Below are 14,204 nucleotides of genomic sequence, written 5' to 3'. Positions count from 1 at the left end.
GCATGGAAGTCTTAATATGCAGCAAGATGAAATCACATAGTGAGACAAACTCCAAACATAATTCAGAATGGAGTAAGTTTCCTGATGGAGGTGACACCATCTCAGATTAAAGATGCATTTAACTGATGTGCCCAAACTGCAGTCTACAGACCAGAGTCTGCAGGAAAAAGATCTGTCTGACCAGACTGGTCCCTGGTATCATTTTTCCCCAGACCCTACAAAGAGAACATGTACAGTTATTTTGAAAACCTGTTCCTCGCTCCTCAGAGGGTACTGCAACACCTCCTTCCTTAATAACCAGGCCTACATCTGCCATGTAGCCAAAACACATAAAAGTGACCATTTCATCATCATTATAGACCAGTTGCACCTTTGACTATCTAAAAGGAGTCACCAAAGAGGACTGTCCCATTATATAAGACAACACAGAGACCAACTTAGACCAATTTGAAGTATCTTCAGAAAAAGCCACCTGGTCTAACCTACTAAAACAACGAATTAAGTGTCCCAGTCCTATCTTAAAAACTGGCAGATAACTACTGATGGATCTTAGCTTGGTTGAAGTTAGCAATTCTGATTAAGCATAGTACAAGGAAACAATAGATTCCAGGACCTAGTGTTCCTGTCTGGTAAGAAGACCTTGCCATAATCACAGTTTCAGCTTCCTGCATGTGCATGCTCTGCTAATAGGACAAGAACTACCAAAAGTTACAATGATTTTAGGGAGAACACGCAGCTGACAATCTAGCTGTTCCAAATCTATGTGTATTTCAAATATCATGGCACGTTATGTTTGGCTTAGTATTTCAACTTTTAAAGAACACGAGAAATTACACTGTATTATGGTTAAAAAAAATTACAAGAGTTGAGAACAACTAACAGTTCTGGCTGCTTATATATGAAGGAAGGAGTGACTTACAGTTGTAAAACCATTAAAAAGTCTTAGTTATATACTTACTCCTCTCACCCCTCCCACCTTTTTTCTCAGACTGCCTCTGACTTAGGATAGATGAACTGAGGAGTAAACGAACAGCTAGTAGGTTTCTTCATTATTCAATGTGCAGTGACGTTTTTTGCACATTAATCAAAACTTGTTCTGAATACCAAATTCAGTAGTTATTCGCAGTTTAAGCACAGTGTCATAAAACAGATCATTTGAGAGCTTTAAACTTGAACATGCTTCTTTTTAAGAAATAAGCAAAAGTTGGAAATTAAAGACGGGAAGTTGTTTCCTCCACTGGAGAGCTGAAGCACAACAACTGGTGCACCAAGCCTTCTGATGCTGATCATTTAATCCAAGATGATCTAGGGCCCCCTTTGTCTTTAGTGGCCATATAATGTTCTCTGTGCTTTAAAGGACAAAGGTATATGCTGAATAATTTAATATTTTGACAGATTGGGCCCACAGACTCAAGTTAGTCAGCAAGATAACAAGTCAGGACACAGCTAACGAACACCACTGACAACTCTGAACAACTCAGCCAGCACCAAAGGACAGAAATTCTTTGAAAAATAAAAAGCAGTCATTCTTGCAGAAAACACTGAGCTGAGTCCATGAAACCATCTTATCTTCAAGCAATTCCCTACGTCACTCATTAGAGACTTTCTAACCCCTGCAACAGAGAAAGATAACCTAAAAGAAAAGCAATCTTCAAACCCCAATCTATTTCTTTCTACAAAGCAGAATCCAGTCTCTATTGTAGGGGAGGAAAAAATAGCATATAATCATTCACATGCTTCAACATCCTTTTTAAGATAATTCTGCATATAGTATATGCATACAGGTATTAAATAATGACCAAGAGCTAGCAGGCTGGTGTCACTGGTCACACATACATGAAGAATGTATTGATTTCTTTTCAACCCCCAAACAGAACTTTGGACTACCAGTATCACAATTTATTTTCAATTTGGGAGGAAGATGATGGATATGAAAAGCTGACCATTTTGTTACAGCCCTATTTATTGCACCACAGCACCTGAGCTTAACTTTTAAATGCTCTTTGCCCTACAATTAGTGTTTTTAGAACATCCACTTTCTACTTTGAGTTCCTTTAAGACTTACCAAAGTAGCCCACCAACACACTACTTATAACTTAATCTCAAGTTTCCTGATTTCCCGTGTGTATTCTAGAACTTCTCTATCTACACATTAAAATAAGTTCATGTCATTAAAGTTACAGATAAATCTGTTAACTTCACAACTAAATTACATTCTGCTACCTCCTTAAGAAGTAGAGACAGTTTTACAAATTCCTACTGTTTCCTGTGTCAAAAGATAAAATTAAAACAAGTCAGCATAGCATGGAAAGCCACAAGCAGTTTACTCATTCCAAACAGTTGCGCAACAGAAGCAAAGATTCCTCTTCCCAAAACAGAGAGTAAAAAGCCCCCAAGCATCCCCATCCATGTATTTAAATCATTTCTCTGTGACAGAGCTCAGGTTTGATCTCACCAAATGCCATAAGAATTTTTTAAGTTATATCAAGTTCTCTTTCTGTACACAGAGGAATGCTTTTTACTGGGTCTGCTTAAGAACAGGCACAGAACCCCCTGCATTGGGGTCTGAATTAGGCATCAGACTACAAGAAAGAAATTTGTATTACTAAAGGCTGTTTGCTCAATGATGCTTTACAGATTAGAGGCACCCCCTTGGCAAAACAAGCAAGAGTACAGTACTGAGAAGTGTTTTAAATCTTTCCAAACTTTATTCTTCCTTTTGATTTCTGCTTTAAGAAACCACACATAAATACATTTACTACAGTATTTTAAAAACCAGCTACTTTCAAACCTGCTTCAGACTGATAATTTAAAGAGATGGTAGACAATGGCATCTTTCAGTTCTAAGAGCAGAAACAGTGGCAAGCATTTGACCTGCTAATTTTAGTTCCTAACTTAATTTCAGATAGATTTTTGTAAATTGGCTTTCAAATTCCACACTAAAATTCACAGAATTGCTTAAAATAAGATGGGTCATTACACAGTATAAATATGATGGCATGTAAGACACAATGCATGCTTTCTAAAAGCACAGTATTACAAATCCCCAGCTTTCAAGTTTCTGTATTTCAGACATCTATACTGCATGACAGACTTTGAGGCAAAGATCAAATTAACATCCTCCTAGCTTTCAAATCATTTTTGTCTTCTTCTCTACTACAGAAGATTAACTAGATTATAAAATAATGCCTTACCAGATGTTGTCATTTGTCCATTACTTAATTACTGGTTCCAGAGCCATAGAGAGTAATTTTCCCAAACACGCCCTAAACATCTATTCTAGAATCCATCAAGAGCAAATCTAAAGAGTTCAGATGCTGAGATTGGTTGGTTTTAGCACTGGGGGGGGAACAGAAAGGTAGGGAGAGGAAGTATCAACATATTCAAATATCAAAGTTGATTCTAATAATTAAAAAATTACTGGATCTTTTGGTTTAAAGATTCATACAATGCCATCTGCATTAATTTTCTCAGCATCACACACAAAGGTTTTCAGAATTCACAGCCTAATATTTTTTCCCTCTAAGAAATTTCTCCCTTTTGAAGTGTTAACATGTTGCTTGGCAATACCAACCCACCACAGGGAAAGATAACCACCACCCCTTTTTGTCTGTTTGGAAGCCTGGTTGTGTTGCACAGGTGTCCCATCCAGCCGAAAACAAAGAAAGGCTCTGCAAGTGCACTGACGTCACCGCAGCTACAGCAAGCACCAGAATAGAAGCTCAAATATATACTTCATACTACAGTCCTACAGGAAGCCAGAACCATACCCTCCTGTTAAAGTATAAAATGAACGGGCAGAGATATGTGCCGGGAATACCAATTTAATATATCCTGTACTAAGTGACATTCTGTTTGTTGCATAGCAACAGGAATCTACTGCAGAAAAACAATATGGAACTTTTTTTTTTTTACTTGCCAAGCCACAATTAACCCCAGTCTTCCTGAGAAACAGAAAATCCATGGCATAAAACTCTTAACCCTTGTCACCAATCTACCCAAGATGCTATACCTAACACTCACTCTGTTTTAAAGTGATTCTCTAAATACATTTAAACAGCTGTAGGGTATGGTGCTGCCGAGAGAAAATTAACTGCTGCAATGCATATGGCCAGCAGCATTTTAATTCTATAGTTATGACCAAGAAAAAGTTCTCAGACCATTCTTAAGTGTGAAACATTTTCATCCTTTTATACAGTATTTCTGTCATACTATGTAAAAAAAAAATCAAGGCACGAAACTTCTAGAAAAGCCTGTGGCTTTATTTCTAAATGGTTTTGCTCTGTTTTGTTTGGGGGACTGGTTTTGTTTTTAAAAAAAAAAAAAATAAAAATGAGCATCAACCCAAACTACTTTGAACTTAAGATCTGTTATGAATTCTGAAGATAAACTATATATGGACACTTAAACTGTGTATCTCTTTGTGGGAAAGAAAGTTTTTTGTCAGACAGTATGAGCTGCATCAAATTTTTTCTTGTGCCCTGAAGAATAAGAAAATTACAGTCACTCAGGTGGTTTGGAAATTGATACATCATAAGTTACATGAAAATATGCATCAACAAATTGGAGAGAATCCTCTCGGGTTTTTGGTTTTTTTGCTGTTTTTTTAAACAGCCTCTCCATTCCCACACGAAACCATGGTAAGCTCCCTGAGAGTTACAACCAAAATATCTAATGACTGGGCTTTGGGATGAGTCCACTGCCTACACCTACCCCAACTGCAGACGTACTTGAGGAGAGGGAGTTCTGTTCAATCCAGGAGGAAAAAATGGGAGATTTCAAATATATGGATGTTGAATACTGAGACTGCCACTACTCAAGTCACCAAATCTGAAAGCATTCCTAACAGTTACACTGACAGACTTCATCCTAACAGCACTTATAAAATACATGCAATTTACTTAGAGGAACAAGTTAAGGAAAGACATTATGAAGGCTTTATTAAGAAGGCCTAGTTAACATAAAGCCATAAACCATGGATGAACAAGGTAACAAACACCTCCCAGTTCAAAACAGCCAGAGATTTCTCTTATCATACAGTCACTTCTCTTCCTCTTTTTTCACAACTAGTGAGAGACAGAATGGACTGGATAGAAATCTGATACCTTATTGTAGGTGAAGATTGTGCATCAAGTACTGGAAAACCCAAACAAGCGAACACCTGCACAGGTAGCACACAGAGGTTAACAGAACATATAAGGAACAGTGTTTTCTTTTTGTTGTTGAGGCAGGGAGCAGTGCAAGAGGAGAGGTTCCTTGTTTTGCAACCATCTGCCCTAAGAAAAGGATATATATGAATCTAAGGCAAGATATTCAGAGGACTCAGAACTGGCTTAACTGTACACTCCTCTATCGCGTGATGAGTAACTAGGGATTTCAACAGGGCAAAAATAAAATCCTACTATTAAGTATTATTAAGCATTAGTCACATCTAAAGATGCAACCCTTGCAGTGCAATACACTATCTGCATCTTACAGATTTACTACACAAAAGCCACACTAGTGACCCAGACCATGTCACCACAAAAATAACAAAAATGAACTCTTTAAACAAGGCATTCCAAGCATTTTTCCCCCCAGTGATCTCCAGTAGTCAGATGCTTCAAAGGAAAATACTGTTCCTGTGTAAAGCATGACGATGTAACATTTGAGAAGTATTTTCACAGGTTTACCTTTTGACAGTGCTCTCTGCAAAGCAATCTCCACATCCTTCATGCAGACATCATCTTTGCAGAGCAATGCAAAAACAAGTGGCCATTTAAACAACATCCTATAGCTGCTAACCTGTTATAAAGCACCTAATTCCTTATTCTTTGAAATAAGAATTGGACCATATATTGCTACTAGGTCAGGCATCAAAACTATGAGTTATGTATAAAAAATAACACAGCAACATTTACCTGTATCTGCAACGTGCCTGTGACAATCCACAGAGTACAAAACCTCCACATGGTGTCTCCAAACAATTGAGTAACTTTCTCAGGAGCTCAGCACTTGCATGTCTGAAAGTTTGCCTGTGCCCTGTTCCCTGCCACTGCAGCAGTTGATCTAATAAAAGATAGTGCCTGTCCTTATAAAACCTTTGTCTTGTTTATATCCTTAGAGCAACACAGCTACAGCAACAGTATTCATAACTTGCAAGGCAACCCTTGTGTTTATGCTATTGCCATCCATTTGTGGGTTTAGCTACTGTTGGAAACAGTGGCAATTACAGGAACATAGGACTGTTCTTTCAGAGAGTAAGAAAGGCACATCAAATAAAATATACAAGAATACTCTTTGGTTTTTAGCCTTTATAGTACGCCAAACCAAGAGGCCTAAGACTACCTATTCCTCTAAACTTTAAGAAAAGACTACTCAAAGGTACTGCCAAAATACAAAATGAAGTCCCTGAACCCAGCAGGCCAGATCTCTTCACCTCACAACTTAGTTGCAAGATCAGATGTAAAGTGCAGCAGTAATCATTTTGAGGATAATTCATATATGATGCAGTTAACACAGTCCAGTAACCAAAGGCTACTGAACTCATCACAGTGCATTGTGGAAACTAGAACAGTATCACCACAATCCTTGAGATTGCAGCACAAGATCTTTAAGGTGGAGAATTTGTATGATTTACATCTTTCATGTGTTTGATGCTTTGGTCGTCTTCCTCAATCTCAAGTAAAAATTTTCATCTGAAAGCCACTACTGCACTTCCGCTCCTTAGCTAAAAGCCATTGAAATGCTACAAAACCTCATTCTCAATTACTCTCCAAAACACTGAAGAAGCAACTGAAGTACCGGATTCAACTTCTGCTTAAGTTCAAATACTTAACACTTAAGTGATCTAACCATTCAGCTGCTCTTCTTTCTACTCATAATTAGACACGGATTCCCTTCTAGCTTTCCAAGACGGACCTCTCTCCTCAGCCTTGGTCAGAAAAACACTGAACTGAGTAGGTAATCTAGTGATTACTCTTGTTCTTTTACTGTTCTGCTAAATTCCAAGTTTTAAAACTTTTTCTATTTTGAACTAGGCGGCTATTATAGCACACACCCACCTCACCTCACCTTCTTTACAGAATTTGCAGTAAGTTTAGATTTACATTGGAACTCAATTCAGGAAACAGAAGTTTGAAATTTGTAACAAAAAAACCCAAAGGAATGAGAGAATGTTTGAAACAAAACCCTTCCAATCATGTTTGTGCCTGGAACTAGAGTTTACAGAGTTACTTCTGGCAGCACACCAGTCCAGCGAAGTAGCATTTTTGTATCACCCTCTGGAGTGCAATCAGTTTCCACTTCTTTCCCTCATACATCACCTGGTGTCAGCACCTTTCTTTACCATAATTTTAAAAAAAACAAAAGAGAAAAAGAAAAAACCCACACCAACCCACTCACTTAGCAAAGAGGCAGACTAGTTTTGCACTAAACTGAAATAGTTTTTACTATTCTTTCTTTATGTAAGACAGCTTCGCTTGGAGAATTTTCAACATGTGAAACTAAGAGCAGATTATTTTTTGCCTGAATATTTACTGTGTTTTCTTTTAATGAGCCTTGCCTAAAGATTACTCACAGAGACAACAGAATCTTACTTCAACTCCTCACATTTACTTGTGCATTGATTCCCAAAATATGTGCTTAACACTTAGCAGTTCAACTGGAAAGACTAATCCAAAGTGGATTGACAATTCCTTTCACGTCATACTGAACAGTCCCGCTTTCTCCAGCACGTTGTCACTAACATTTGGGCAGCAGACCCAGAAAGATGTCACATCACCTCCCCAGCAGCAGTTCCATAAGCCTCCCATAAGTGCCTACAGAACTATCACATTAGGATGAGCACAAGCATAACGCTGTCAAAAGTTGGTAAGCGCAGTTCTCATGTTCTTTTTCGGAACTTTTTTAACATTAATCATGAAATAGCTACACTGAAGGATACTTGTAACAAGTGATAGCAGGAGAAAGGCTGAACAATTACTACAACAATTAATTAGGTAGTGCAGCTATTTCTAAAAGGGGAAAAAGAGTCTGTATATTAATCAACAAAAAAAGCTTTATACAAACTGTGTTCTTTTCCAGGTTTGTGAGAACAACATAGGAAATTAGGGAAGGAAAGGGACAGTAGGGACACAACACTGGCTCTTCACCTGGCAGATTTAAATACAACAGACACAAAAGCAGCTTCCCTCCCTTATTCATTCCAAGAGGATCTAACACCCCAAGAACACAAGGTAGTTTTATACAATTCCCAAGGATTGGCAGGGAAAGGCAGGCTGGGGAAGTGAGATAGGCACTACCAAAAATTACTTATATATTGAGGTAGTTCAACAAGGCTTGTGTGACTTCTGTCACCACTACATTTAATTTTAGCTACTACTAAAAGTCAAATTTTTTGGAATCGAACATAAAAAGCGCATATCTTCTGCTTTCTCTCAACACTACAGCACTCTTAAAACCTAAACATGTCTGGATGCTTAAAGAGCTGGCACATGTATTTCTACACTGCTGACTGGAAGCAGGCATGAACTGTCAAAAGCAATTCTAGATGAAAGGTCAAAGTAAAGAAGGGAATAATATCTGTTCCACAAAATGCATTTGCTCTCTAGTAATGAAAGCTAATGACTCTATCCAGTGGTTCAATAACCTACTTCTGCCATAGTTCCGCATGAAATGCCCTGGCATGGCAAGAAGCAGTCCCCATTACAAAGTATTTCCAATCACATGCCTAAGGCAGCGCCGAGATACGTCACTTGGGGCAAAGCATTCGCTGAAACAGGTGCTGGGAGAAAAATTTTTCTCCTGTTTATGGAAGTGTAGAAAAAAGGCTTTTACGCTATAGTGGCCTGAAGTAGGACACCAACTCACTCAGTCCTGTTGTCTGACCTCCGACAAAAAACATGAAACCCTGAATCAGAGTCAAGAAAAAACTTGTACATGCCCTTCCAGTGAGCATTCCTGAATTATATGCACTCCCAGACTGTTTCTAATTTTTAGAGGCTGACAACATAATTGCTAAGATGGTCATAAATAGCTTCTTCTAAAAAAATTGTATTCTGATTCCTGCACTCTCCATTCACATGGTAATTTTTTAAAGACTTATACTTTTACTATCAAAATAGTTCACTAAACTATCTAGAGGCCCTGAGGGCAAAACAGCTGTCAGATTCCATATCAGGTGGGCAGAAACAACCTGTCCAAAAATTACTTGCAACTCTCACAAATAAAGTGCTAGCTAAAGACTGCAGACAAATGACTCAGTCCATCTGTTAGTTTACTTAAGAAAAAGGAAAGTAACCTGAATTCTTGTATCCACCTGAAAAAAACCTGCCTACACCACCAATTTTTCTCTTGAGATACAAGCAATTTTAGGAACTGTATTGGTTGCAGTTATGCATATCCAGCCTAATTTAACTGCCTGCTTGCACTTCCAACATTTTGTCAAATATTTCTCAACTAAATTAAGCCTTCTACTTCAAATACACTATTCAGGCTATTATTAAAACTAAAGTGAAGGCACGATTCCAAAGCCTTACCTTACATATCAATGTACATAGTAACTTAATGTCACCATCAAAATTAATGGCTTTGCTGCTGTGTAATTTTCTACCTTAAATAAGTGCAGCTATTGCAGTATATTGAACTGCACTACGGTCACTAATAATGTTCTTGTATGCCCACCTTCCTGGAAACCCTAGGAAACGTGTGTGGGTTCCTTCAAGAATTCCTAGTCCTAATGAAGGTACACGTTTTGTTACTGCTGCTGTGGGCTTTCACTCAGTAAACAGTGAGTATGGTATTAGTTTTCTTAGCACAACATTTAAAATATAATGAGGGCTTACCAATCCAGGCACAAAACAAGCTGACTTTCAAATAATAGCATGAACTACCTTCTAAAGCAACATACTTGAGCAGAAAAGCTGCTGAATGGAAGTAAATAGAAGTTTTAGTATGGTTTAGAGATCACAAATTTAGCCTACTTTTTACCTTGAAAATATGAGGATATGACATGATTTTCTAGAAAGGCACAATCTATAATAACTTAGCTGTTTGCCTTATCTAAACATGCACTGAAATTCACATATATGATATACATAATAGCCCATCACAAACAAAGCATTATACTGAGCTCTGAAAACACTAGAATTTAAAATTCCTTGAAAATACGGTTTCTTTCTCAGTTCCTGCAACTTGAGTAATGAAACCTAACTAAGCAGTCTGCTTTCTGACTAGCACACTAATGAAAAACAATTCTTTCCCACACAAAGAAATGGATGTAGTAATCCCAAGAGAAGGCTGTACAGTTTGATTTTTAAGAAGTCAGTATCTTGGAAAGCTTGTTTATTTTTATTGGAGTTAACATTCAAAATGTGCTTGATACAAAAAAAAAATAAAAAATTAAGATAATACAGTTAACCTTCACCGTAGAACCCCAGCCCTAGCAGTAGAATTATGTTTATCAGCTCCCATAATACAGGCTTCTGCATATGCTACAATAAAAGTCTGTTCACACATATTCCTCTCGTACAAATACGATGGGAAGTCATGCTATTACTAGAACCAGGGCACCAAATTGTGCTGCTACCTAGATCTTTACCACCTTTCCCCCCCACCACATTCCAGTCAGCCAGTGAACAGAAACCTCACTGAATATGCCGATTCCTGGATACCTATTATAATATAAGTGCATTCAGGAAACTGAATTAGGAGGGGTACTTAGGTCAGCTAACCTCCGTACAAAGAGAGCAACAGGTGTTCATAGGAATCACCTGTTTACCTAAGGCAGGAGAGAGAGAGAGACACACACAAGACCTATTCAAGCTGGCTCCTGATCCAAGTAACTTCATACTTAGGCGAGACCATTTAACTGGGATATTTAATATTCAAAGTTTATCAGCAACCTAAAACCCCTAACAGATGTTACTCAAATAGCATATCATTTCAATTTGAACACAAAGCAGACTTCTGCAAGAATTAATTCTTGTGTACCGCCGATGTTTGCATCTTACGGAATAGCTGATTATTTTATAATTCCAAGATGCTCTTCACAATGATGATTAGTTTTATTTGAAATAAGGAAAAACCAGTTTGTTTTTCAGTAACTGACCAGTTGGTCACCCAGACAACATGCAAGACCTTAACACAAAATCATCAGAATTAGATCAGGCTCATGAAGGCTCAAGAACACATAAATATATATATATATGTGCCAAAGGACAGAACAGAAACTGAGGGTGTTTTCCCCCCCCGCCCCCGCTCATCTGCTTCTTTTTGTACTCTTTGAAGCACCAACTGCATACTTACCTGCCTAACAGCAATGGTAGAATGCAGTTTATGCATTCCAGGAGACCATCAGTATATGTGCCAAAAGTATGTTTTTAGTATTAACTGCTAAGATTTAACACCACCTGCAAACAGAGGAGCTGCATGTGAAACGCTGGACACTTGTCCCACCTACCCTGTCACTCCTCCCCTGTCACAACTTGCCTTGACCAGCAAATACACCTTAAAAGACATTGCCTGAACAAAATCCAGTTTGAAGATACTGTTTAAACATGTTTCAGAAATATACCGTCAATCGTAGTCTAAACAAGTCCAAAGACAGAGCATGTACTGAAAGCTTGCCATTGTACTGGAATCAGACCAATTAAGCAAAACTGAGTGAATTTAATAGTGCCTCTATAGAGAGAATACTTCTTTAACCACATCATTTTCTTAGCCTGTGCAGTTTAATTGGTACAGCTTGCTTTTTTTTTCCAAAGGCTTGGAACTGAGCGCTCTTGAAGTCAGATTTCTTTGAAATACCCCAAGACCACTCAGAGCGACCCTCCAACTTGCAACCACGTTTCCCTCTTACCACCTTAACGTATACACACACGAGCAGGTAGAAAGTTTCAGACCTGTAATATATTCATTTACCTACATTTACTAACTGCTTCAAGTCAACTATTCAAACCTCTAAATAAGCAACCTAAGGGTAGGTTCAACCCAGACACTTTCCTGTTATGCTGGTTAAGAGAAATACTTGTGCTCCCTCCAAGCTGGCAGAAGTCCTAGCACACATACAGTTACATCAGTGAACGAGCAGTCTTGCTGGTATAGCTCACTTCACTCAGCATCACCCGCACAATTCAAGTACTTTTTGCCAGTAAGAAACCCAAATTTATACGGGGCTTCCCAAGAAATTTATGCCAAGTCCTGCTCGATTAACAGCATTTCATTGTGCTAAAGGCTGTCAAGATAATTAAAAAGAACACCTCTGTGTAAAGGATCTGGGTACGAACTGTAGGGTTTCCAAGTTTTAACTTTTCATCTGCAGGGTATCTGACTTCTACATGAGCAATGTGAATAATCGAAAATAAATTATCACGAGACAAAGCAAAGCTTAAAATAACGCAGGACATAAATACCTACATTTAACAAAGAAAACTAGAGGGAAATACAGGAACACAATTCTAAACAAAACAGCAGGGAGACTGTTCCCATGCTTCCCGCTGCAATGCTAGCCTTTCCATTGAAGGTGCACTGAAGGGGGAACCCTTACGGTTCAAAAAATTTGATTAGGATTTTCCCGTAATTTACAAGGAATTCAAATGGCTCATCAGTTTTATGCACCAGAGGAATTTGCCGACTTTGATCACGGAGATCTTGCGGACCTCTACTCTAAAGAACCTGACGATTTACAGTCATCTTTAAGACAAAGAAGGTTCATATCCAACTGCAAAGCAGACAATAACTTCCACGGGGGAAAAAAAAAAAAAAAAAGGAAGGCTCGAGTAACTCGTTTCCCCAGCTGTTCCAGCGAGGGACAGGCCTACAGGGAGCACGGCGTCCCCGAGCAGCCAGACCAGCGCTCGGCCACCGAGCCGCATTTCTCAGCGGGTCCTGCACCAATCCAGAAAGGAGATTATGGAAGCAGAACAGGCGCTAAAAGAGAGCTGGGGGGGAGGATGGCGGGGGGGACGGGCCAAGGAGGCAGAAAATCGCCTTCAAATGAATGAGCCGGCGGGGAGCGGGAGTTCCCGGCGGGAAGGCGGCAGGCACCCACCTCCCTCCCGGCCACCCCCCGGCCCCGGCCGCGGCCACCTCTGTGTTTACATCCCAAACCTCCGAACGCGACACTCTCCCGGCTGCCGAGAGGGGGGTCCCCCCTCCCCCTCGCCCCCCGGTGCCTCTTTATTGATTACCGAGGGAAAAGCCCAGCTGCTGCTGCAATGCAACACGCGCCGGGTAAGGCGGAGGGGAAGGGGGGAAGGAAAAAAAAAAAAAACACACCGGGAGAGAAAGAAAGGAGACGGGCGCCCGGGGCTCACGGCGTGCCCGGCCCGGGGGAGGCGCCGGAGCGGGGCCGCCCCCCGCCCCGGCCCGGGCCCCGCCGCCGCCCCCCGACCGCAACTTCGCCGCCGCCGCGGGGGGACGGGGACGGCGGGGCCGCCCTTCCCCCGCCGCCACTAACAATGGGCCCTTCCCCCACCGCGGGGCTCCCCTCGGCCCGGCCCCCTCCCCCGCCGCCAGCCGAGCCCCCCCCTCCTTCCCATTCCTATTCCTATTCCCGTTCCCGGCTGTGCGCGGTCCGAAGCGGGGGGCGCGGAGCATCCCCCCCCTCCCCGCCCGCCGCCCGCTCCGGGGCCGGCCGCTCACCTCATGGTGCTGCCCGCGGTCGGGGAGCCGCTCCCGCTGCCTCGCTCGCCGCGCTGTGTCTCCCGCCCTGCCCCGCTCCTCGCCGCGTCCCCGCAGAGCGAGACCCCCGGAGAGCGAGAGCCGACCCCCGCCCGGCAGCGCCGCCCGCCCGCCCGCTCCGCCGCTCCCTCCGCCGCCGGGCCGGGCCAGACCACCGCGGGGAGCCGGGGGTGGGAGGGGACGGCAGAGGTGGGGGAAAGGGGCGGGGAGGAGCGAACCACCGCGCGGGAAGGGCGGGGGGAGAGGAGGAGGAAGGGGAGGAGGAGGAGGAGAACGGGAGGGGGGAGCGCGGGGGCGGCCGGAGACACCGGCGGGGCCGCGGGAGCGGCGGCGGGCGGGGGGCGCGGGGGGGCAGCGGCAGGAGGGAGGGCGGGAGGAAGGGGCGGGCGGCGGAGGCCGCGCCCACCGCCGCGCTGTGCCCGGGCGGCTCAATGGGGCTCGGCGTCCCCGGCGCGGGGGCGGGCGGGGGTGGAGGGACGGGGCGGCCGCAGGTGAGGGAGCGCCGGCTCCTCGGGAGAACCATCGGCCCGCCCGCGGCGGCT

At 42.0% G+C, this 14,204-nt stretch overlaps 1 protein-coding gene across 10 annotated transcripts in view; it reads right to left on the bottom strand.

The window, feature by feature from the left end:
* The window catches only part of ENAH (ENAH actin regulator), a 90,432-nt gene extending 76,448 nt beyond the window's left edge, over positions 1-13,984 (bottom strand). For 2 of the 10 annotated variants that reach the window (XM_064648092.1, XM_064648093.1), the window contains exon 1: positions 13,624-13,973. In XM_064648092.1, the coding sequence (XP_064504162.1) occupies positions 13,624-13,628 (5 nt within the window). In that variant the 5' untranslated portion in view covers positions 13,629-13,973. Of the gene's footprint in view, positions 1-13,623 lie in introns of all 10 variants that reach the window. The other 8 variants (XM_064648082.1, XM_064648083.1, XM_064648084.1 and 5 more) reach the window with 8 other exon arrangements.
* Between the last annotated feature and the right edge of the window lie 220 nt (positions 13,985-14,204).

Source organism: Pseudopipra pipra, chromosome 3 (assembly GCF_036250125.1).
Source record: "Pseudopipra pipra isolate bDixPip1 chromosome 3, bDixPip1.hap1, whole genome shotgun sequence".
NCBI classification, from domain to species: domain Eukaryota; kingdom Metazoa; phylum Chordata; class Aves; order Passeriformes; family Pipridae; genus Pseudopipra; species Pseudopipra pipra.
The sequence above is the reverse complement of the archived record's forward strand: the minus strand, read 5'-3'. Positions and strand labels throughout refer to the sequence as shown.